The sequence below is a fragment of the Oratosquilla oratoria genome, chromosome 12, assembly GCF_046742065.1.
Source record: "Oratosquilla oratoria isolate Oo_2021 chromosome 12, ASM4674206v1, whole genome shotgun sequence".
Classification (NCBI taxonomy): domain Eukaryota; kingdom Metazoa; phylum Arthropoda; class Malacostraca; order Stomatopoda; family Squillidae; genus Oratosquilla; species Oratosquilla oratoria.
This window is the reverse complement of record NC_134788.1, coordinates 36303135-36329002: the sequence shown is the minus strand read 5'-3', so window position 1 is coordinate 36329002 and position 25868 is coordinate 36303135. Positions and strand designations below refer to the sequence as shown.

General features: G+C 35.3%; 1 protein-coding gene across 7 annotated transcripts; it reads left to right on the top strand.

Annotated features, from left to right (window-relative positions):
* Positions 1–302: 302 nt before the first annotated feature.
* Positions 303–22326, top strand: LOC143031404 (uncharacterized). 7 transcript variants are annotated; one of them, XM_076195176.1, is made up of 4 exons: positions 303–464; positions 9946–10024; positions 10178–10320; positions 20833–22326. In XM_076195176.1, exon 4 carries the CDS (start codon positions 20852–20854, stop codon positions 22031–22033), a length of 1182 nt encoding a protein of 393 aa, XP_076051291.1. In that variant the 5' UTR covers positions 303–464; positions 9946–10024; positions 10178–10320; positions 20833–20851; the 3' UTR covers positions 22034–22326. The 7 variants fall into 7 exon arrangements, with proteins under 7 accessions (XP_076051291.1, XP_076051290.1, XP_076051295.1 ...); XM_076195175.1 differs by having other exon boundaries at positions 303–468; XM_076195180.1 differs by having other exon boundaries at positions 315–340.
* Positions 22327–25868: the final 3542 nt, after the last annotated feature.

The window sequence follows — 25868 nt, the reverse complement described above, 5'->3', positions numbered from 1 at the left end:
TCTTAATGGCTGAACAGAGCAATACAGAGGCTGAGTTTGTGAGCGCTCCTCTACCTCAGAATTAATGTGTTTATCAGGAGCTAAGCACTTTCTCGAAGTCGATTACCTTTTGTGGACTTTAGACAACAATTTGATGAAAATAAAGATAGTATGAGTTCGGCACATTTATGGTATCGTTCCCCTGCCATGAATTTTACATAATCAAATTTCATATATAGTTTTAACACATATTGGTTTAAGTTTAGCCCCGGGGATACCAGAGGCACAACAGACGACTGGGATCCTCTGTATGCATCGACAGTGGCGGTCTCTGTCGGTTCCTTGACGAACTAAAAACCAGGTCAAGGATTTCGTATAATACGCCCAATTGTTTCTAGTACCTATACAGTTTTATATTTCTTGGGTGAAAGAAAACAACTCGTTTCCAAATAAACGCAACTTTATAACAGAGAAGTGTTCTTACGGCAGGTAGTGCAGGATTTTAATTTTATGAAGTAGCTGGTCTTGGTGATACTTTCTTTTTGGGAACCTGCAGAGAATAGACCAAATAAAATTTAAAAAATTACATCATAATTGGCATTGAGCATTCATTGTCTTTTGGGGGTTTATATGTAGTAACAATGAATAAAACAACGAATAGAAGATGTAAATAATGATAAAGCATAAACATAGTTTTCAGGCAGAAAAAGAAAGGTAGGTTATGTTGACTCGTTAGATTTAGTATTTGTATCTTGAACATTTGTCTTTCCTAGACACAAATGACTGAGACGATTTAACGAATTCTCGTATTTTATATATTTATATTATGGGGAGGGCAGCAATGAAAATTTGCTTGCTATTTTTTTTCAAAGTTTACCTATTAAATTTGATCTAAAGATTTTGATATAAATTTTAAGTTCAAAGTTGTAATTGGGCGTTGAACTCGAAGAGATTATTATTATACGTAACTGGCCCTACTTAATTTTTCGTATTATTAGTAACCTGACTTCGAAATACTGATTGTCTTCCACCACAATTTTGGTAATAACTTTAACAATAGTTGTGTTTCTGGTGGATAAATATTACATGAAATGCTGTAGGTAACAAATGAGAGAATGGAAACTGCATATTAAATATTACAAGTATGATAACTATATGAATATTAATTGAAAATTTACTTATATTAGTACAGATTCCTGCACCTTTCCAAATCATGATCAGGAATACTAATTAAAGCTAATTGATACCTTGATTTATTGCATATAATAATATACTGTCACATGGCATGAAATGAATCTTGTATGTAACTTGGTAATGATAACTGTTCAGTTCAGTGGCTTTTACACATTTTGCTTTTACATATTTACAGTTTTATTCAGCTGAGATAAACTGGAGAGAAAATAGGTTCTTGATATGAGGAATGGTATTACAGATTTTATTACTGTTTTTTTATTCAAGTTTATTTGGTTGAGGGACAAACTGACCAAATAGTTTCACAATTATTTTAGACCCCGTTTTCTTCCAGAATTTCCCACACTCCCCTAGCACTAAATAAAATGATGAGACATCACCAGTGTAAATGCCAGGCTATTGTATTTAATTCTGTGGGACCCCTCTACTAACAGTAGGGTTGTAGTTTACCTCAGTTAACCCCTCTGTATTGGGTAGCACTTTTTATTGTGGTTGTTGCTAGTTTATTTTGTTCATCTCCATCACCTTTTCAGTAGCAAATGGTTGTATCATGTCTCAGTTGACCCTTCCTTACTAGGGACCATTTTTCCTTTTATTTTGTGGTGCCATGCATGCATTTCCAGTTTCCTTGGCATCACCTCACTTGTCAAGGGTTACTGCCTATTTCAGGTAACTGTGTCTGTTGTATTTACCTAGTTGTATTTTGCGGGAAGGGGAGCTATGCTCGTGATGTCCCACCATTGTATCTCGCAGTGTCTAGTTTGTTTTTAAACTCATGAATGGTTTTTGCGCATACTATATCATTATCCAGTTTGTTCCAAGTGTCCAAAACTCTATGTGGGAAACTGTTTTTCTTCAGTTCTCTTCTATAGCTATGTTTTTTTATTTTTCTTTCCATGTCCTCTTGTGTAGTAACAATGAATAAAACTACAAATTTCAGGTAACTGTGTCTGTTGTGAAAGAATAAGATTTAGGCATGTTCAGGAGAACAAGTACCAATCAGGGCAATACATCCTGGTGGAATTTGGGATTGTATTTAATTGTAGTATATGAAAAAAAAAAAAATAATTCACTGGGTCCTGTCTCCTTGTCTCCAATTAGCTTATGTCAGGATTAATATATGGTTACACCTATATCTTTTTGAGAGGATTCCAGACCTATAATCTTTTTCAATACCCCTTTGAATCATGATGTCCACCCAAAGTCAAGAGATATTCTTTGTTGAATTTTTCTATCCCTTCACTGATCTAAGCACCACAATCAAATCATCTTTCTCTTTGACTGTATACAATAATGGCAGGAATAGTGTTTTCTACTCTTCTCATGTAGCTTGTCTGCAAGGCTGAGAAAGTTTTTGGTTGCTTATTAACCTCTCAATCCTGCTTATATATTTTATTTTGTGAAGGGACCATACCATTACTGCAGATTCCAGCTTGTCTTGAATTAGTTTATTTTTTATTTTATTTTAGTTTTTTATCATATCTTTATCCATGTAATGTGATTTCTCGGCATGTCTGGATGAAAGCGAGTCATGCCTGTGTGGCAGAAGAGAACAAAACCCACACCTGAGAATATCCTCTAAGGTTTCCCACAAAAGAAAGGACTGTTCACAGTACAATCTACCTGTATTTACCTAATTGTAGTAAAACAGGAAAGGAACAATGCTTGTTGGGTCCCATTTACTCTCCAATTTAATATATGTATCCTCAAATTCTAGTACAATTCCAACTCAATCTATGTCCTTGATTTGTATTATCATATTTAGATTTCAATTCATGTATTGAGCTTGGGCAATGTCACCTTATAATCAATTCCAAGTATTTATGTATTTCAGATCATGTCAAGATCAGCAAACCCAACATTTTAAAAATATTCTAAATTTTATCCTTACTAAATTAGGTTAGGTAGGGTTAGGTAATTTAACTTTATTTGCAGGTTATAAAAGATTTAATACAGCGATAAAATTTAGAATGTTTTGAAAATGTTGGGTTCACTAATCTTGACATGATCCCTGTATTTATTTACATTATTTAGATATGTGGTCTTTCATAATTTGCTTCCATGACCTCTTAAAGCACTCCCATTCTTAATCTAAAGATCTCTGTCAATACAATCTATCCCCTTCAGTGACCTAAATACTGTAATCATATCACCTCTTTCTCTTCAGTCTTTCAAAGTTGGCAGGCCCAGTGCTTTTAGTCTATACTCATTTGGTTATCTGCCAGGTTGGGGACAAGTTTTTTTGCTACCCATTGTATTCTCTTGATCTTGTTTATATCTGTCACTGTGTGAGGACCATACTACCGACACATATTTCAGTTTTGGGCAGATCAGGGTTTGATAAGTTTTTTCATCATCTCCTTATCCATATAATAAAAAGTCACTTTAATCTTCTGCAGCAGTCTATATATGTGACCCACAATCCTGCTGATATGTTTATCAGGTGACAGATTGTCTTTCATCAACACTCCCAAATTGTCTCCTCTTTTGATTTTTTGATTTTTTAATGGGTTTACTTCCCAAGGGATAGTTTAACTTCATTTCCCATTCTTAACTCCATGGAAAAAAAAAAACTAGATTTTTTTTTTTTTTTTTTCTCAATAGTCTATAGTCCTCCTTTTTCACTCTTCATATGATTTTTGTGTCATCTGCAAAAATGTTAGTGTAGCTTGTACTTTCCATCATGGTATTGATATAGACAAAAAACATTATTGGTACAAGTACTCCGTTCATTACCGATTCCCAACTTGACATCTATCCTCTACTACTGTCCTCATGTATCTTCCCTTCAATTTCTTTTTTTTTTTTATCCATTCTAGTTTACTTCTCAGTCCTCCAGTGTGCTGCTCCAATGTCCACAAAATAATGTCAACTGTGAGGTACTTTATCAAAAACTTTCTCTAGGTTGAGGTACACATAGTCCACCCACCCCTCTCTCATGCAGCACATCAACCAATCTTGAGTAAAAGCTTAAAAGGTTTGCCACACATGACCCTCTAGACCTGAAGCCAAACTGACTGTCTGTCTGTCACAATGGTCTTTTCCAAGAAAATTGCTCCATTGATCTTTCACAATCCTTTCACATAATTTCACTCTTGTGCTGATCAGTGATACTGGGTTGTAATATAGTGGTGTCTCCTTACTTCCACTTTTGTGAATTGGCACAATACTTGTTCTTTTCCAATCAAGCAGCACTATGCCTTCTTTCAATAAACATTTAATAAGACTGGGGATCTTGTCTGCGAGTTGTTCCCCACATTCTTTAAGTATCCAGTTTGAGATCCTGTTAGATCCTGAAGGTTTTGTCACATTCAATGAGCTCAAAAGATTGAACACTTCCCTCACTTTTACATTTATATCTTTTAAACCTGAATTTGTGCTCCTCTTGCTTTTCTCAAAAAAAAAAAAAAAAAAAACTCTTGTAAAGACCAATTGGAAACTTTCATACATTATTCTGCCTGAGCTGAGGCCTCTTCAAAAACTTCGCCACCCACTTTTAACTTGGTGATTTCCCTGGGTCTCAATTTACTATTTATAAACCTATAAAACAGTTTTGGTTTATCTTTGTATTTACTACACCTCTTTCAAAATTGCTTCTGTGTGAACTATTGTATAGTAATTTTGAGTGTGTTTGTAAGCATACATACATACATATACCATGCCACCATAACATCTCTGTTGTTCTGCCCTTTAGTTCTATTTTTCAGGTGAATTGTTTCATCCTTGTCTTCAATCAGATATGCATTTTCCAACTACTTCACTTCTCACAACAAATATTAACCCTCCACCCATTTTATCTTCATTGTCTCTTCTCTAGGTGTATCTGTTGTTTCCCAACTGTGTGTATTTACCTAGTTGTATTATACAGGATGGGAGATATGCTCTTGGTGACCTGTCTTTGTATCTTTCAGCATCAAGTTTTTTCTTAAAATCTTGAATAGTGTTTGCACACACTGTTTCTTTATCTAAATTATTCCAGGTATCCAGTACTCTATGTGGGAAGCTGTTTTTTTTTCAGATCTCTTCTATAGTTATCCTTTTTAAGTTTCTTTTTGTGTCCTCTTGTTTTTCTATTGCCCCATTTTAGTAAATCATTCCTATCAAGGATTTCCATTCCTTTCATGATTCTATAAGTATTCTGCAGATCTCCCCTTTCTTTTCTTTGCTCCAGAGTTGGTAATTCCAATTTGGACAATCTTTGTTTGTATGTTAATTTGGAGAGAGTTGGTGCCAACTTTGTCGTTGCCCTATGTATTCTTTCTAAATTTCTTTATATTCTTTTTAGTACTAGGTGTCCATAGCGTTGCTGCAAACTCTAGTTTTGGTCTTGTTAGTGTAACTAATATTTTTTTAATAATTTCCTCATTTTAAGTAGCCAAATACTACTCTCATTGACCTTAATAGGTTGAAGGTTTCTCTGACTATTTTATTGATATGTTTGTCTGGTGTCATGTCTTTGCTGATTATTACTCCAAGGTCTCTTTCAGAGTTCACTTTTTTTACTTCTTCACCAATTTCATAATTTCTTGATACCCATTATACTACACTTCTTGGTATTGAAGTTCACTACCCATTTTTGAGTCCATTTCCTGATTTTGTGTGTATTTACCTAGTTGTACTTACCTAGTTGTATTATACAGGAATGTAGCTATGCTTGTTGTGACCCGTCTTTGTATTTTTCAGCATCAAGTTTTTTCTTAAAATCTTGAATAGTGTTTGTACACACAGTTTCTTTATCTAAATTATTCCTGGTATCCATCATTCTGTGTGGAAAGCTTTTTTTTTTCAGATCTCTTCTATAGTTACCCTTTTTGAATTTCTTTTCATGTCCTCTTGTTTTTCCATTGTCCCATTTTTAGTAAATCATTCCTATCAAGGATTTCCATTCCTTTCATGATTCTATAGTCAGTAGATCTCTTTTTTTTTTCTCTGCTCCAGGGTTGGTAATTTGGAAAGAGATGTTGCCCACTTTGTCGTTGCTCTCTGTATTAATTCTAATTTCTTTATATTCTTTTTAGTACTGGGTGTCCATAGTGTTGCGTACTCCAGTTTTGGTCTTATTAATGTAACTAATATTTTTTTTTAATAATTTCCTCATCCAAACAGTCAAATGCTACTTTAATTGATCTTAATAGGTTGAAGGTTTCTCCAGCTATTTTATTGATATGTTTGTCTGGTGTCATGTCTTTGCTGATTATTACTCCAAGGCAGGCGCGGATCTAGGAACAAAGTTTGGGGGGGGGCCCGACGGCAGAATTTTCGGTTGTTTAACGAGCATTAGCATTACCGTTTCTCCACTCACGGGATTCTTATTTGTTAATAACTGGCGGACTGACCTAAATGAATGGGCATAACCATCTGCTCTAGGTGCCAGTGTTTCTCTTCGGATTCAAATGAGAGAGGAATTTTGTATCTTATCAAAACTTTATTGAAAGTAAGAAATTAATAGCTAGAGACCTAGAGACATTAGACCTCAATTTAAATGTAGAATATATATATAAGACAGTAAGCATTATACTTTATGATATTACCTATAATAGTAGCCTTAAAAGTAACATGCAAAGGTTATTACACTGAAAGGATTATTCACACTGCAGCCTAAGCAAAGAGAAGACGGCGGTTCCATAAATGATACAATGATAATAAAAATGGATTATAACATGGATTAAACATGGATTATAAAAATGAAATAGTGAACTGAAATGAAATCGGGCCAAAGGGCCAAAGCCAAAAGGGGGGGGCCCGGGCCCCCTGGGCCCCCCCCTTATATCCGCGCCTGCTCCAAGGTCTCTTTCTGAGTTCACTTTTTTTACTTCTTCACCAATTTTATAATGTTTTGATATTCTGTTTTTACTTTTTCCAAACTCCATTATACTACATTTCCTGATATTGAAGTTCACTTCCCACTTTTGAGTCCATTTCCAGATTTTGTTCAGGTCTAACTGTAATGATTCACAATCCTCCTCTGTTTTTACTCTAGTATTTTTGTGTCATTGTGAAGAAATTCATATAACACTCTGCTTATTCATCCATGTCATATATGTATATGGTAAACATGATTGGAGCCAGTACTGAACTTTGCAGGACACCACTTATCATTTCTTCCCATTTCGAGTATTTATCTGTAATTACTACCCTCATTTTTCTCCCAGTCAGCAAGTCTTCCATCCACTCCAATAATTTTCCTCCGATACCACCTATTGATTCTATTATTTTTATTAGTGTCTTGTGTGGTGCCTTATCAAATGCTTTTTGTAGGTCTAGATAGGCACAGTCTGCCCATCGATCCCTCTCTTGTATTATTTCTATTAGTCTCAAATAGAAGCAGATCAGGTTCGTTGTACATGATCTTCCATGTCTAAATCCAAACTAATTTGGATTCAGTATAGTTTTTTCTTCTAGATGTTTAACCCATCTTCTTTTGATAACTTTTTCACATATTTTTTGCTATTGTGCTTGTTAGTGAGACTGGTCTGTAGTTGGTTGGATTTTTCTTCTTTCCTACTTTATATATTGGTACAATATTTGCATTTTTCCAGTCTTGTAGTACCTTTCCTTCTTTGAGCGAGCATTTGATTATATTGTATATTTTATCAGTTAACTCCTCTATGCATTCGTTCAGTATCCAACTTCGCAATTCCATCCACACTATGCAATTTTCTGACATAGGATTTTTTGCTTGGTCGCTGATTTCCTTCTGTTACAGTTATTTCCTTCATTGGGGAGGATTTCTGTCTCTCTATCTCCTCACATTTGAGTTCCCAATTGTGAATACTGATTTGAAATGATTGCTCATAACTTCTGCCATTTCTTGTTCTTCTGTATACTCATAATTTCCCTAGCACAGCTTTTCTATTTCTAGTTTGTTTTTTAGTTTACCATTTACATACCTGTAAAATAGTTTAGGATATTCCTTGCATTTTTCTTTTATTTCTTTTTCATAGTTTCTCTTTGCATCTCTGCGTATTTTTACATAATTGTTTCTTAGTTTGATGTATGTTTGCCATTTGCTGCTGTTTTTTTTTTTTTTTTTCAAGCTTTATCTCTTTTATCTTTAGCTTCACTACATTTTTTGTACCAGCTTTTTATGTATACTCTTTTTTGCTTTTGTTATGGTACATATTTGTTCACTCCCTCATTATAAATTTCTTTTAGTATATTCCATTTCTCTTCCATTCCATCTTTTTTTCCTATAGGAATTTTTCCCAGTTTGCATTACGAAAGAATTCTTTAAGTTTCTCAAAATTCGTTTTGTTATACATGGGTCTTCCTATTCTATGTTTCTCATTTCTTCTGAGGTCCATTAGCTCTTTTAGTTTCAGTTCTATTAGTATATGGTCACTCTTTCTTATTGTTGTTTTGTAATATATTCTGTCCACAATTTCAGGTTCTGATGTGTGTGTGTATTTACCTAGTTGTATTTATCTAGTTGTATTTTACGGGATGAGAGCTATGCTCATAGTGACCCATTTTCGTATCTCTCCACATCCAGTTTATTCTTAAAATCATGTATAGTTTTGGCACTCACTGTTTCTCCATTTAGTTTGTTCCAGACATCAATCACTCTATGTGGGAAGCTATTCTTTTTCAAATCTCTTCTGTAACTGTCCTTCTTTAGCTTCTTTTTGTGTCCCCTTGTTTCTCTTCTGTAACTGACCTTCTTCCTTCTTTAGCTTCATTTCGTGTCCCCTTGTTTCTCTTCTGTCCCATTTTAATAAGTTGTCTCTATCAAGAATTTCCATCTCTTCCATAATTCTGTAAATGGTCAACAAATCACCTCTTTCTCTTCCAGTGTTGATAGATGTAATTTCTCCAATCTTTGTTCGTGTGTGTGTGTGTATATATATATATATATATATATATATATATATATATATATATATAAAAGTTTGATGACAGACTTTTACTGCAAGATTTCTCTTTTTCATAGATTTTCATATCCACCTAGAATATTGTACTGTTTTCTTTCTGGAAGGTTTGCATCCTTAGTATACTTTATATAGAATGTTAAGAGAGCAGATTGTCCCTCAAATAATGGGCATTTTGATTTTCTTCAGCTGAATAAGACTGCTTGGCAGGTGCCAGGAAATCTACACAATGATTGCTGCCTTATGCAGTTAGGCAGAATATGTTGTAACCCACAAATATTAGGGAGCTTCCTTTAAAGTAAATTGCCAAGCAGTAGACAAGAAAATCTATGGAACTGCCATCAATGGGAATATTATATGATGGACAAAGGAACACATTTTTGTTACAATGTGTGTACATGTACTGTATGTTAAGGTGTCCCCTTATGTATCATAATCTTTGGTGTATATGGTACAAAAAGAATGGATTTCATCAAAATGTAAACTTAAGTAAGTCTTTGAATGTATGCTTGTTTGTGAAGATTTTGTGCATTTGTTATTGAGATGTGACTAAAGTATTGATTTAGAAAACAAACTTAAGTAAATCTAGATGAATAATGTATGGAAGTGAAACTTCAAGATTAGGTAAGGAAGGGTGATGACACTTTGCAGGACTTTCGACCCTGAAATCCAATACGGAATCTAAAAAAAAAAAAGTTGGGGGGGGGAGATTTTGAAGGTGTTTGTGCCCTCCATAGTGTTATTGCAAGTAAGAGTTTATCAAATATATGAAAGTAGGGGAGACATTATTTTTCTATAATGTGATTTGATCAAGAAATTTTGAGTTCTGTAGTATGATTGTTGCAATAAGTATTGACATGAGGTATACTCTATTCTCATCTGAAATCTATATGGCTTTTTTTCACAGACCTCTGTACACCTAGATGAAGACAACTTTTCTCTTGTAGCAGAGCTACAAACCTAACCTAATAGACCAAATTTACTAGGTAGGTGGTTCTCCTGAGCATCTCAAACACATACATTGTACCAAAGTATTATGAAAATATATTGTATATTACTGCAATAAATGATATATGATAGGCGTAGTTGAGGTAATGAATTAAAACTGCATTTATTTTTTCTTTCTTTTCTTATAACAGGTTATGTGTTGTGTCACCGTGACATATTGGTAGCTGGTAAAGCATTAATACATCATAATGAAGTGACTTGCTACAGTTCTTTGGATTGATGTGTAGTGCATTTATTATTGCCATGTGTTAATGGACTTCAGTATCTGAAATAGGTAATTTTTTTAACCACATTTATTTTTCTATATTATGTGCCTTTTAATCTTATAATTTGTATTCAATTTTGGTCTTGTCATTGAAGTGTCATGACCCAACTATCCTGCTCTTCTGTTGTATTAGTTCATCTTTGCATGTCAAGATACTTTGTTCAGTGCTGAATCATATTGGTATATATGAACTTCAAGTTTATTTGTAACCATTTGTGGGCATGGTTATTAAAAATAATTCAAGATTTTCCAATCTACAAGGACACAGGGTAGTCCCCTCGAATTCAGTATGTCGGGAATATTTTATTTTCCTTTTTAGGCACATGACCTAATTAACTAGATACCTCCCTCTTATGTTAGTGTGCATTGAAGTAACATACATGCAGTCTATAATTGTTATCATTGGTGAAGAACGTATGCTGAGAGGTGCCTAATTGCAGCTGAAGCCATTGCCTTTATGTTTGGTCTACTAGGGCAAGTGGTAGTCAGCATGGGCTGTCTGGTTTGAATTTGGGGTACACTAACAGATGGATTTAAATTAATGTACTGTTTATTATGGTTATTTATATATATGAGGAACAAGATTGATCTTGTATCAATACTTTTAGGGCTCCACTTATCACATTCCATTCAGAGTGATCTCAGTTTACTGGTATTTTCCTCCTAGATTTCCCAATTATTGCAACAATTTGCTTTCAATACTATCCACTTTAACTTTTTTATGTATTTAATTGGGTGAGTTCTATAGGAATGAATTAGACTTTAAAAAAACACATACACACATATATATATTCCCCATATTTCAAACTCATTTGTTTTGATTTCTCAACATTGGGGGGGGGGGGTTGATAAGTGGTTCTCAATCTGGGTCCCATGAATCCTCAGAGGGTCAAAGAAGTTCATAAGTAGGGTCACAACCTAAAAGAAGCAGTAGTCAGTGTATGCATAACAATTTAATTCAGTGTTGAAGTGGTCTTCCGGAGATTAAAGGACAGCTATACATAAGTATGTGATACATAATAGGTTGATAATCTTTGGTGTAGGTCATCCTTCTGGCAGCTGTATGGTCTCGCACCATTTTCTATGGTCACAGATCTTCTGCAAGAGACTAACCTAAAGAAACTTATTTTCATGAAAATAAAGTTTGGCTCTAATTCCATCTATTCATAAATTTTATTTCAATTTGACTACAAGGTTCTTATGATGAGGAATAGACATTTGGGAATGGATGCTAAGAGGAGACTGTATGAAGGAGTGATTGTGCCAACAGCCCTGTATGGGGCAGAAACATGGAACATAAGAGAGGAAGAGAGAAGGATATTGAATGTGTTTGAGATGAGGTGTCTGAGAAGTATGATGGGGGTTACTAGGCTAGATAGAGTGAGAAATGAGGAGGTGAGGAGGAGAATGGGGGTGGAAAGGGAGCTGGGAGATAGGGTTGATGAAAGAGTATTTGGATGGTTTGGACACATGGAAAGAATGAGTGAGGAAAGACTAGTAAAAGAGGTGTGGAAGGCAGATGTGGAGGGAGTGAACATGAGGGGACGTCCTAGGATGAGGTGGATGGATGGGGTGAAGGGGGCTTTGGGGAAGAGGGGAATGTCTGTTGAGGAAGGACGGGAGAGGACAGAAGACAGGGGTGAATGGAGAATGGTTGTATATGGATGATGTTGTGATGCATGAGGTGGAATGGGGGGTGAGGTAGTATGTGTGAGCAAAATTTGACACAGCCTGAAGGGATTTCTCCCCGTCTTCTCCTTTTATGCATGGGGGGATGGAGAGGGGGGGGGTGTCGCCAATTTAATGAAGCGGCCTTGCTGTGGATGTGCTGTGTCTTGCGACACTGCTTCTGACCCAGGGCAGTGGACAAGGTGCAGGGATAACCCGTCATCCAAGAGGTGCTAAGATAAGAGGGAGGGGTGTGGAGTGTATTCAGGGAAATGGAATGGGTGGGAATTATTTTATGCATTTTTCTTTTTGGCTACCCCCCTTATAAGGGGGAAAAAGCCTTGGTATATATATGTATATACAAGGTTCTTAATAAGCTCTTATCTGTTATTCTTATCTTCACGTTGGCCTCAATCGCAAACACATTCATGTAGTTGACAATACCTTCTGTGACTTGTGCATTCTCTGTATATACGAGGGGCTTTTTCTTCCTTATACAAGAGATAGCCATTTGTGTATACAAGGTTTATTACAGGTTATTTTCATTTTCCTCCCAAGAAACATCCACTCTAAGAGCTTCCAAGTCCACCCAATATGTTTTACTTTGTATTCAAATGTATTTAGAGAAGTTTTACAGAGCTAAATCAAAGTAACATCCTACTTTTTCTTATATCAAACTTGAATTTGAAGGTCCCTAAATGTTCAGAGTATAGATAATATTTCCATTACCTATATACTTTTAACTAATAATGAGCACCTAATGAGTAATGTAAAAATGGGAGATAGTCTAGGCCAGGGGTGGGGAACCTTTTTGTGCATGAAGGCCACCTTACAATTCATTGTCCCACATAGAGGCCGCACTGAACAAATTATTATTATTTTTTTTTTTCAATTATTTTATCCCTTTTTAGGGGACGGTGGAAGTTTTCCACCCCCCTCCCTAAAAATTCAGTTTAATTTTTTTTTTTTTCATTTTAAAAATATACATATGTATAAAAATCGTTCCAATTTCTGGGAGTGACATCACTGAACACGGTTAACTTTGCTTTCGTCTATGTGTGTGGTGTATATTATAAGTTTCAGGTGTATAATGATTTCAGACTTAAAAAATATTCAAGGTCTCTTAAAAAAATAATATGTATATCAAAGGCCGCACTTGATGGCCCGGAAGGCCACATGCGGCCTTAAGGCCGCAGGTTCCCCACCTCTGGTCTAGGCTCTAGCGATCATCAAGAAATAAGATTTAATATTATTTGGGAAGAATTAAAAAGTATGAATAATGTCCAAGTACCAGACTTCAGGAGAGCAAACTTTGACAATATAAAAGCCTATTTGAAATTGAATATGAAATGTTATACAGACGTTTCGAACATTGTTGATGCGGTCAGGTCTCGGTACAAGACCAGGGGTCGGGTCACGGAGGGTAATATGCATACCTTGGGTCAGGTCACTCGGGGGTGGGGGCTCAACAGACAGGTCAGCAATTTATATGAAATGTATAGCAATCTGATATAATTATTAAGGCACAAAATACATTTATACCCCTGTAGTCGATACGGAAAAATAGTAATACTCCTAAATGGATGATGGACAGATTGAAACATGGGATTGGAATGAAAAGAGGACTTAACATAAAAATTTAAAATTGGTAAACACACCTTAGGTCAACATATAACAAAATGGCAAAGCTGGTTAAAAAGAATACACATACAGTGAAACATAATTATGAAATTAAGGTTGCCAGTCAAGCAAGATCCAACCCAAAGGGTTTCTTTCACCTCTATTGAACAAAAAATAAAGAAACCAATTAAAAATGATGAAAATGTCATGATAGAATTGGAGAAAAAAATGAGTGAGGAGTTTAACAATTATTTTCTTTCGGTGTTTACTAATGAGAGGTTAAAGTACCTGACTGCGATCCGATTTTCAGTGGGGATGAAGAAAGTAGTCTATCTAATATCAGCATTAGTAAAGAAGTAGTCAAGCAGATTGAAAAACTTAAAGCTACAAAATCCCTGGGATCAGACGAAATTTTTCCGAGAATGCTTAAGAAGTGTAAATTTGAAATCTGCAACCAGTTAACTGAAATATTTAATAAATCGGTAGACACTGGTTTTGTGCATATTGCTTGGAGGCAGGCAAACATTTCTGTTTATAAGGGAGATAGATCGTCTATATGCAACTACAGGCCAATCAGTTTGACATCGGTTATAGTAAAAATGCTTGAATCAGTAATAGTAAATAGACTCAGAGAACACATCAAAAGACAATTTAATTCGCGATTCACAGCATGGTTTCTCCAAGGGTAAGTCATGTGTGACTAATCTGCTATCCTTTTACACTAAAGTATATAAGGCGTCAGATAACAACAATAATTACGATGTTATTTACCTTGACTTTAGCCAAGCATTCGACAAGGTGCCACACCAGAGACTACTAAATAAAATCAAAGCCTATGGCATAGGAGGAAAAGTGTTAGAATGGACTAGAGCTTGGATTAGTAACAGAAAGCAGCGGGTCACCATAAATGGAGTAAAATCTAGGTGGGGCAGTGTTATTAGTGGGGTCCCCCAGGGCTTGGTTTTAGGTCCCTTGTTGTTCATTTTGTACATAAATGACTTAGACAATGGGATAGTGATGTTAGTTTGCAGACAACACTAAAATAGGATGCCTAATTAGGTCAGGAGACGATGCAAAGATTCTGCAGGATGATCTTAACAAATTGTTCACATGGTCGGTGAAATGGCAAATGAACTTCAATATCTCTAAATGTAGTGTGTTAAATGTAGGGCTATACAACCCCGAAAATAGATACAGCTTAGATAACATGCTTTTAGAGAAAACTGAGTGCAAGAGAGACTTGGGAGTTCTAGTGAGTCTGGACCTTAAAACCAGGAAACAGTGCATTAGCACCAAGAATAAAGCTAACAGAGTATTAGGTTTCATTGCTAGGACAGTAAAGAATAGAAGTGCGGAGATAATTATCAAACTCTATCTAGTGATAGTTAGACCCATCCTTGACTATGTGGTACAGTTTTGGTCTCCGTCCTACAGAATGGACATCAACTCACTAGAATCAGTACAGAGAAGAATGACCAAAATGATACATAGACTAAGAAATTTGCCTTACGAAGAGAGACTTAGGCACCTTACATTCCCTGGAAAGACGCAGAGTGTGGGGTGATCTAATAGAGGTGTTCAAGTGGATCAAAGGCTTTAACAAGGGTGCAAATAGGTCATCATATTAAAACAACAGGGCAGGACTTGTAATAATGGTTTTAAACTGGGCAAGTTTAGATTTAAGAAGGAAATAGGCAAAAATTGGTTTACTAATGGTGGTCGACGAATGGAATAGACTTAGTAACTATGTAGTAAGCGCTGAAACTATCAGTTGTTTTAAGAAATGGTTAGACAACTTTATGGATGGGGATGACAGGTGTTGATGGATACGGAGCTGCCTAGTGTAGGCCATATGGTCTCTAGCAGTCTCCTTCATTCTCATGTTCTTATGGTCAACCATCCCAGCATACACATTAACCACTTCCATACAGTGACGCCTACGTAGGCGTCATGAGGAGCAAGTGGGTACACGATGATGCCGACGTCGGCGTCTTGATTATATTTATTGTAGTCGCACCTACGTAACCTTCATTCTCTCTAAACTGGCTTCACTATATTTTCTATGGTTATCAAAATTCACGGGTGAAAGAGAACGAACGATTGAGCACTGACTTTATTTTCTATCATGCGATTGTGACACAACATCGCACGTCGGGCAGCTAATGCTGCCAGACGTGCGATGTGCCTCGGAGTGTAGAGGTGAAGAACATAATTGGTTTACCATTGATTTTGATCTATTTCTGAGTGGGTGGATTTTAACCACTACACTCATACAGAATGAGCAGGTGTGCATTGTAGCCTGTCACACTGTTGCATATATATTTTCCATATTTTGTGGGAATCTTAAGGGAAACCTTAGAACCAAGAGTGTGTTCTCTTATGCCACATAGACATAGCCCACCTTCACCCAGAAATGTTGAAGTACATTTGGGTGGATACATTTAGAAAAATATTAAAAGAGCAGATGGAAGAAAATACAAAAGAAACATAATAGTAATCAAAGAAAAGGAAAATTTGATGAGAGATACAGTTGACAAAGGCAAGTGCATTATGGTCCATGACATACAAGAAAAGCATGATATGTATAGATACCAAAAAGAAAAGGAGAAGGAATTAGTCAAAGAAATTCTGAAAGAAATACAGGATGAAGATCAAAATCTCGATAAAGAAATCGACGAAATACACAGGATAGGCAAATACTCGAAAGAAAAACATCATAGACCTCTAAAAATGAAACACAAATGATGGCAGAGGAAGTATTATCAAAAGCGGTCAAACTGGCTTATAGCGAGACATTAAAAAATATAAAAATACAAAAGGAAATAAGTGATGAGGAAAAAGAGAAAGACAAAGTGCTCAGAATTTAAACAAATGATTGGAATGAAAAGAGAACAGAGACGGGAAAAAATGAGTTTTTTTGGAGAGTGCTGTACTTGAGACTGAAAAAACAGTACATCAAAAGAATGGAAACCTAAACCAAAAAAGAAAAGAAAAAATGAAAATAAAAGTGGTATACACAAATATCAATGGTATGATCTCTGGAATCAACAAACTAAATGACTATCTAGAAATAGAAAAACCTAATATGGGCATAGTAGCGACAAAATTGAAAGGACTGCTATCAACAAGTATAGTGGGACATGGTCTATATAACCACTGGGTGAAAAATAGAACTGAAAAGCAAGGAGGAGGTTTTCATGATATTGACCAAAAAAGGTTTAAATGTGACAAAGATTATTAAAGGTCAAGACAATGTAGAAATAATTATGATTAAAATTGCCAACAAAAAGATGAAAAGCAGAAAATTTGTGGTAGTACCACCAAAAACCCATGCGTGGTCAGATAGCGAAAATTCCAAATTATTGGAAGAAACAATAAAGGTGCTAAACAAGTTATTGAAAGAAGGTGGAAACAGTAATCATGGGTGATTTTAATGCAAAAGACATAATTTGGGAAGAAATGATGGTTAAAAGGGGAGATGAACTTTGGAGCAACATTCTACTAGATATGACCATCAAATACACCCTAACACAATGGGTTAAAGAAAATACTAGATATAGAAACAATGAGGAACCATTGAGACTAGACCTAATATTAACTTCTGAACCAGATATTGTGAACAGAATGGAGTATAAAACACCAATTGGAAGAAGTGCCCACATACTAATATAGTTTGAATTATAAGAACAGAACAACATAGATAGAAATGATAAACATAGAGAAGGAAGATTTATGTACAACAAAATGGACTTTGTAAAACTAAGAAAAAAATTCTGAAACACAAATTGGGATAGGTTCTCTAAAGAGGAAACAAATATGGAAGACAAATGGAACATGTTTAAAGAAAAGTACAAAGAAGGAATTAACAAGTATGTACCAAAAAAGAAACAAAAAGAGATTTATATAAAATGTTGGTTCAACAAAAGATGTAGTGAGGCAAAGGCCAGGAGAGATAAAGCCTGGAAAAAATGGAAAAAAGACAGGAAAACCTCTAAATGGCAAACATATAAAAAACTTGGAAACAAATATGTAAACATACGCAGGAAAGAAAAAAGAGAATATGAAAGGGATATCATAGACAAATGTAAGAATCAACCGAAACTCTTTTACAGATATATAAATGACAAACTAAAGGATAAGCATGATATAGTAAAATTGCGTGAAAGAGACAAAGAATACATAGATGACAGAAGTTATGATCAGACATTTCAGGTCTGTTTTTACAATCGAGAGCTCACAACCCTGGGAGGATGGACATCTAGAAAGTTCACCCATGATGAAGGAAATAAAAATAACACAAAGTGAAATAAAAGACCAAATAAAAAGCCTAGATGTCAGAAAGTCACACGGACCAGATGGAATTGCAAATTGGATACTGAAAAAGTGTATAAATGAACTGACAGATAAACTACACAAGATAATAGACTTCTCACTAAAAGAGGGAAAGGTGCAGCAAGATTGGAAAGATGCAAACATAGTACCAATACATCAAGGAAGAAATAGAGAAGATCCTACAAACTTTAGACCGTTGTCCCTCACAAGTACAGTAGCAAAAATATGCGAAAAGATTATCAGGAGTAGATGGACCAAACACTTGGAAAAAACAAAATAATAAATCCCAAACAATTTGGTTTTAGAAGTGAAAGATTGTGCACCACAAATCTAATCTGTTTTTACTCGAGACTAATTGAGATAATACAAGAAAGAGATGGATGGGCAGACTGTGCCTTCTTGGATTTGCAGAAAGCATTTGACAAGGTACCACAAAAAAAATTAATAAGTAAAATTGAAAAAAATAGGAGGAATTCAAGGCAAACTGTTGGAATGGGTGAAGGATTTCTTAACTGGGAGAAAAATGAGAGTGGTACTTAGAGACAAAAATTTGAAATGGGAAGATGTAAAAAGTGGCATCCCACAAGGCTGTTTTGGCTCCTTTAATGTTTGCCACATACATAAATGATATGGATGAAGGAGTAAATTGTTTCATGAACTTTTTTGCTGATGATGCCAAATTACTCAAGAGAGTGAAAACAGAAGAAGATTGCAGATCGCGACAAGGTGACCTGGATAAAGTATGGGAATAGAGTCAGAAATACGAAATAAACTTTAACATCAAGAAATGTAACATAATGGAATTTGGAAGAGGCAAAAATAGAGTTTTGGGAAAATATACAATTGGAAACAAAGTAGTCAAAAAAGTAAACTCAGAGAGGGACCTAGGAGTAATCATCTCAAGTGATTTGACACCTGACAAACATGTAAATAAGTTATTTGGAGAGACCTACAACCCATTAAAATCAATGAAAGTGGCCTTCGACTACATGGATGAGGAGATGGTTAAGAAAATAATTGTTACATTGATAAGACCGAAATTAGAATATGCTATATCAATGTGGGCATCTAGCACAAAGGAAAACACAAGAAAATTAGAAAGAATCCAAAGAGCAGCAACAAAAATGGCACCCACACTATCAAACTTGACATATGAACAAAGATTGTAGAAATTACAGTTGTCAACATTGGAGCAGAGAAGAGAAAGAGGCGATTTGTTGACCATTTTCAGAATTATGAAAGGGATGGAAGTTTTCAATAGAGATGACCTATTAAAATGGGACAAGAGAGAAACAAGAGGACACGAAAAGAAACTAAAGAAAGACAATTACAGAAGAGACCTGAAAAAGAATAGTTTCCCACACAGAGTGATCGATGTCTGGAACAAATTGAACTGTGAAACAGTGAATGCCAGAACTATACACGATTTCAAGAATAAACTGGATGTGGAGAGATACGAAAATGGGTCACAACAAGCATAGCTCCCATCCCATAAAATACAAATACAAAAAGCTTGGAGTAGGTGTTGTCTTCCCTAATAACTCTGAATTTGCATGCCTGTGAATAAGGAGTATTGTGATGGGATTGTGCTTTAATTTATTCATACCCATTATAAGGGAAAGAAGACCATTGGTGTGTATGAGGTATAATTTTTTTTTTTTCCAATAGCTCTATTTAATTGTTATGCTAGTGTAAATGTGTGCATGAGAAAGAATATACTCCTTTGACAAGTCTTACTAACCTGGTTTCAATCAGGTCAACATCCAGCGTTGAAAGAGTATCAATACAGAATCATCCAGTCAATTTGTTGCCCAAGATCTCTCTTGAATATACTCCTTTTACAAGTCTAACCTGGTTTCTATCAGGTCAACATCCAGCATTGAAAGAGTATCAATATAGAATCATCCAGTCAATTTGTTGCTCAAGATCTTTTTTGCAGGAGACCTGCATCTTCTAAATCACCAGCAACAGCCACTGTGCAGGCCAATGAGTCACTCAGGAAAAAAAAAATACTATGTTGTTTTCTAGGAATTGATAGTGTGAGGCATGGGGGTGTTCTTTTTTTATATGGCAGAATCAGTTTGTCCAAACTACATGCACCATACAGATGACACAGAACACATAGTTTTACATTGCCCAACACTAACAGTGTCCAAATAATACAAAATTTCTCCTTTGAGCAACTTTGGGCCAACCTTGGAGCTATTGCCAACCTTGGGACTATAGTTTCCTGCAAGAGAAAACTGATACAACATATTATGTGAGTGGAGAATAGGGTGATTTAGCTTAAGGTTTTGTGTAGGCTAACATTTATTACACCAGATATATCTGTTTTGAAGTTATGCTTGTTTCATATTTTTCTCATTCTTATAAAAAAAAATTCTTTAATTTGCAAATAATGATGGCACACCTTGTACTATAATACATCTCACTTGTCTCTTCTGTTTGGAAATTATATAATTCCTACCCAGACTCTTTTATAGTTTAGTTTATGCACATATATTTTGTGTGGTGATTGATGATTTGGTTTACAAAGGATTTTCTCGTGTGGAATTTAATAGTTTAATGTATTGTCTTTGCCTTGTCTAATTTTGTTAGTGTTCTACACTGCCATAACATTCCAAATTTGTTCTTATATGTTGGGATATACTTTCATAATCCGTCAGGAAAAATTATAATTGTAATAATAATGTTTGGGTTTGGTGCATATATATATATATATATATATATATATATTATATATATATATATTATATATATATACACATATATACATATATATATTATATATGTGTGTGTGTGTGTGTATAAGAGATTGTTTTAAAATCTATTCTTAGGATAATTTGATCATGTTAGTGAAATTACCTAGGAGGTATTGATATGTGTCTTTTTCCCCCTAAGGTACAAAGGATACTAAAGAATGTCAGAGTCATCCATTGAGGAGGCATCATCTGTAAGTAGGGATGTGGAAAGTCATACTAGTGAGAATTCTTCAGCCATATGTGAGGATTCATCACCCAAGTCTTCAGCATTACAGATTCATTATCAGACAGATACAGGTGGAAAAGGTTATAAAAGTCCCGAAAAACTTCATAAGTGCACTTATTGTGAAGTTTCGTTTACTCACCTCTCTCGGCTTAATAGACACATTTTAACCCACACGGGGGAGAAACCTTTTAAATGTATTCTTTGCGGAGCTTCATTTTCTCAGTCGGGCAGTCTGGATAGGCATCATCGGATTCATACAGGCGAGAAGCCTCACAAGTGTGCTCTTTGTGGGGCTTCGTATTCCGACTCGTCTTGCTTAAGAAGGCATATCCGGACTCACACAGGGGAAAAACCTCACAAATGTACCTTTTGCGAGGCCTCCTTTTGTCGCTCCCATGATCTGAAAATCCACATTCGAACTCACACGGGTGAACGACCTTACAAATGTACGCACTGTGAGGCTTCGTTTTCCTTGTCATGTAGTCTTAGTAAACACATGCGGACACACACGGGGGAGCGGCCCTACAAATGCACCCACTGCAGTGCTTCCTTTGCTGTGTCTGGCACCCTGTACAAGCATGTCGTCAGAACACATAATGTTGAAAAACCCCTCAAAAGGGCCGAGGACCATACAAAGGTTCATAAATGCCCTCTGTGTAATGCTTCATTTTCTGAGATATCGCAACTGACAATTCATTTTCAGACCCACACAAGTATAGGTGAAGTACTTAAGAATTATTATTGTGATCATGAGATTTTCAAGAATTGTAATTTGGAGGTTCTCTCTGGAAGTTCCAGTGTTTCTGATTCATCATGCGGGTCCAGTAATCAGGTAAAAATGGAAGCACCATCTACCACTGGATTGTATATTCCAAGAAAGATCAAAGAGGAAGTGCCTGAGAATTTGGTTGTCATGGATGGGATCTCAGATGCAGTAGTGGCATCTGATTTGATGGAGGTTAGAATGAAGGAATCATCAAGGAAATTCATAGTGGAGGAACTGGTGGAGAAAGCCAAAATTGAGGGACCAACAGTGAATGTCAAAATGGAGGAATCAGTGGTGAATGTAAAGAAAGAGAAGCAGTCTCCTGATCGGGTGGCTGTTTGGGAGTAGTACATATGGTAATAAACAGGGTAGGGTTCTTATTGTGGAAATTTGAGACTTTGGAGAAAAGTGGTTTGAATCTGATAATCTCTTTGTTCTTACAATGTCGTTGATTCCAAGTTCATGTTACAGTTTGATCTTTGGTCTAGTACTGAAGAGTACTTATATTTAAGCTCAATGTTATTGTCGTAGGGAGCAAAGTCACCTGTTTTAATTGAGTTTAACAATTATATGGAAAACATTGTACCCAATAGTAAAAACTATAGATTTAAAACCATCCAAATTAAATAAAATTGTTAGAATTCAAAACAGTCTTTTAATAACCAGTAACTGTAGCCCTTTATTTCTTTGGTCCAAAAATTTGTAATGATCCTAGGATGGTTACAATGGCAAAGCAAGCTCAGGTGAACAAATTAACTGATGACATTACAGTATATAACTTTGGTATTTATCCAAGTGAATCTTAAAGCTAATTTTTTTTTTTAATACTGGGCAATTTTTGTTTCATAAAGTCATGGTTTCCAGAAAATACAACAGTGGAAATAGTGACATGAAAATAATAATATATAATAATTACACTCGAGATAGATTTACTGGGACCAATGATGATTACCTGTTAGTGAGGTTCCTGTAAGACAGAGAGCAGAGATCTTCCTGCTTCTCATTTTCCAAAACCTGTCAATCTTCTTCATGCCACATTAACATGTTTTGCCCAAATGAAGACTTAGCCCTCATTTTCAGGAGGTTATAACACCAGTTACATAAGAAACCAGATGCCCTCACCAGCTTCTGTCAGAGGCACTTCATCCCAGATATGCTGTATTTACCCAGTTGTATTATACAGGAAGGGAGCTATACTCACAGTGACGTGTCTTTGTATCTTTCAGCATTTAGTTTGTTCTTAAATTCTTGTATGGTTTTTATACATACTATTTTTTGTTCCAGTTTGTTCCAGACGTCCACCACTCTGTGTGGAAAACTATTCTTTTTCAGATCTCTTCTATAACTACCCTTTTTGAGTTTCTTTTCATGTCCTCTTGTTTTTCTTTTATCCCCCTTTAATAAATCTTCTTTTTAAACTTCCATGCCTTTCATGATTCTGTAAATGGCCAGTAGATCTCCTCCTTCTCTTCTTTGTTCCAGGGTTGGTAGTTCCAGTTTGGATGATCTTTGTTCATATGTCAATTTTGAAATTATTGGTGCCATCTTTGTCATTGCTCTTTGCATCCTTTATAATTTCTTCACATTCTTTTTTGTGCTGGGTGTCCATAGTGTTGCAGCATACTCCAATCTTGGTCTTATCAGTGTGACTAATATTTTCTTTAACATTACTTCATCCAAGTAATGAAAGGCCACTTTTACTGATCTTTATTGATTATGTTTGTGTGCTCTCAGTGTTGAACTATCTGAAAATGTGTGTGTTCTCATTGTTGAATATCTGAAAGTATGTGTGCTCTCAATGCTGAACTATCTGAAGGTATGTGTACTCTCAGTGTTGCACTATCTGAATATGTACATGATCATGAATGAAAAATATTCAGCCCATTTACAGAGAAGCTCCAATAGAAATACAAATTTCAAATAGGGCCACAGCCAAGTTCCAAAATTAGGGAGAATGAGCACATGAAAAAAGGCACACATACGAGCAGCGATTGAGGAAGGACATCCCAAAAATACACTCCAAACAGCTATTAAGCGAGTTGCCAACAAACTATTTTGGAACGATTTTAGAACCAACCAATCGCTGCCTGGTCGTTTACAAATGGGAAGGGAGTATCGTAGTTAATATTACCGAAAATGTAGTCTTTGTATCTTTGGTCAAATATTCTTTTTGCAAAATCAGTGCCAATAATGGATGAAATAAACAAAGGATTTAGAGAAAAGAAAACTGCAAAATGATGTCTTGACATAAGTACAATTGGGTCCCCACTTGGTGTAATTAAAGAAAAAAAAAAATGCGTCTGAACGAGATCCCAAAGACATACCAAAGGTTTGATAGAAATGTCTTCTCGGGGTTCAATAGAGACAATAGCAATATGTATAGAGAGATAGACATGGATAGAGAACCCAGGTTTGAAAATATTATAAATAGAGAAATAAATGAATTGTTAGATGAAATAATTGAACTGAAAAGTTAATGCAAAAGTATATATAAAGAAGTAGCCATATTAAGAAAAGCCAATGAAGAAAATAATAGGGAAATAGATGAATTGAAATGGAACTGAATAGGATAAAGGGAGAAAATATAAGACTGAAAAATGAAGATATGAATAGGAATGAGGCATTAAAGAAAGAGATGAAGGATCAAATACAGGCAGTGACTGAGAAAGTTGAAGAAAAGATTAAAGAAAATTACTTCCAAGAAATAAACAGTGGAAGGTGGAGCAGGAAGGTAAATAAATAATCTTTTAAGGAAATAGTGGAACAACAAGTTAAGAGAAAGGAAATTTGGTTAGGGATACAGTGGACAAAAAAAGATGCACTGTGATCTATGGTATTAAAGAGAAGCATGATGTTCCTAGGTGTCAGAGAGAAGAGATGAAAAAGAGATCACTAAAGAGATTCTGAAGGAGATTCAAGAGGAGGATCAAACCTCGGATAAAGAAATCAAGGAAACATACCTGTATATAATAGGTAGATACTCAAAAGACACTATAGGCCACTAAAAGTAAAACTTAGGTCACAAATGATAGCAGAGAAAATACTATCCAGAACAGCAAAACTAGCAAACAGTGAAAATCACAAAAATGTATGGATAAAGAAAGAAATGAGTGAAGAAAAAGAAAAGGAGCTTAGAAATGGAGCAGGAAAAAAAAAACCCGAGACTGAAAAGATTTTTTTTTTTTTTTTTTTTTTTTTTTTTAATTGGTGGACCTGAGGCTAAGAAAATGGTATATCACGAAAAAGGAAACAAAGTAGACAGAAAAAGACGAGAAAAAAAAATGAAATTAGCCTATACCAACATAGATGGAATGATCTCAGGACTGAATGAACTAAATGATTACCTGGCATCAGAAAAACTGGACATAATGGGAATAGTAGAAACTAAACTGAAAGGTAATCTACTACCTAACACTGTGGGACAAGGCCTCTACTACTGCTGGATGAAGAATAGAAAGGAAAAACAAGGAGGGGAAGTACTATTTCTGACCATGAAAGACTTAAATGTGACAAAGTTAACAAGAGCAAAAAACAATGTAGCGTCACTTATGATAAAAGTAGAAAACAACCACATGAAAAGTACAAAATTTGTAGTAGTGTATGTGCCCCCCAAAACACAGTCCTGGACAGAACATGATCATTCCAAATTGTTAGAAGATACTAAACATGAACTAACTGATATACTGAAAGAGGAAATACAGTAATTATGGGTGATTTTAACTAAAAAAAAAACATGTTGGGAAGAAATGACAGTGAGGGGTGGAAAGGATATATGGGGCAGCATGCTACTCGATATGATCATTGAATACACAATGACTCAGTGGATAAAGGAAAATACCAGATACAGCAACAATGAGGAACCTTGGATTTAATACGTCAGAACCTGAAATTGTTGACAGAATAGATTACAAAACACCAATAGGATAAGAGTGACCATGTACTAATAGAATTTGAACTAAAAGGGCAAATAGACCTAAGAAGAAATGAGAAACATAGAATAGGAAGACCAATGTACAACAAAACTAATTTTGAGAAACTAAAAAAACTTTTATAATGCAAACTGGGAAAAATTCCTAAATGAAGAAACAGGGATGGAAGAGAAATGGAATATACTAAAAGAAATTTATGATGAGGGTGTGATCAAATATGTACCACAACAAAAGCAAGAAAGAACATACATAAA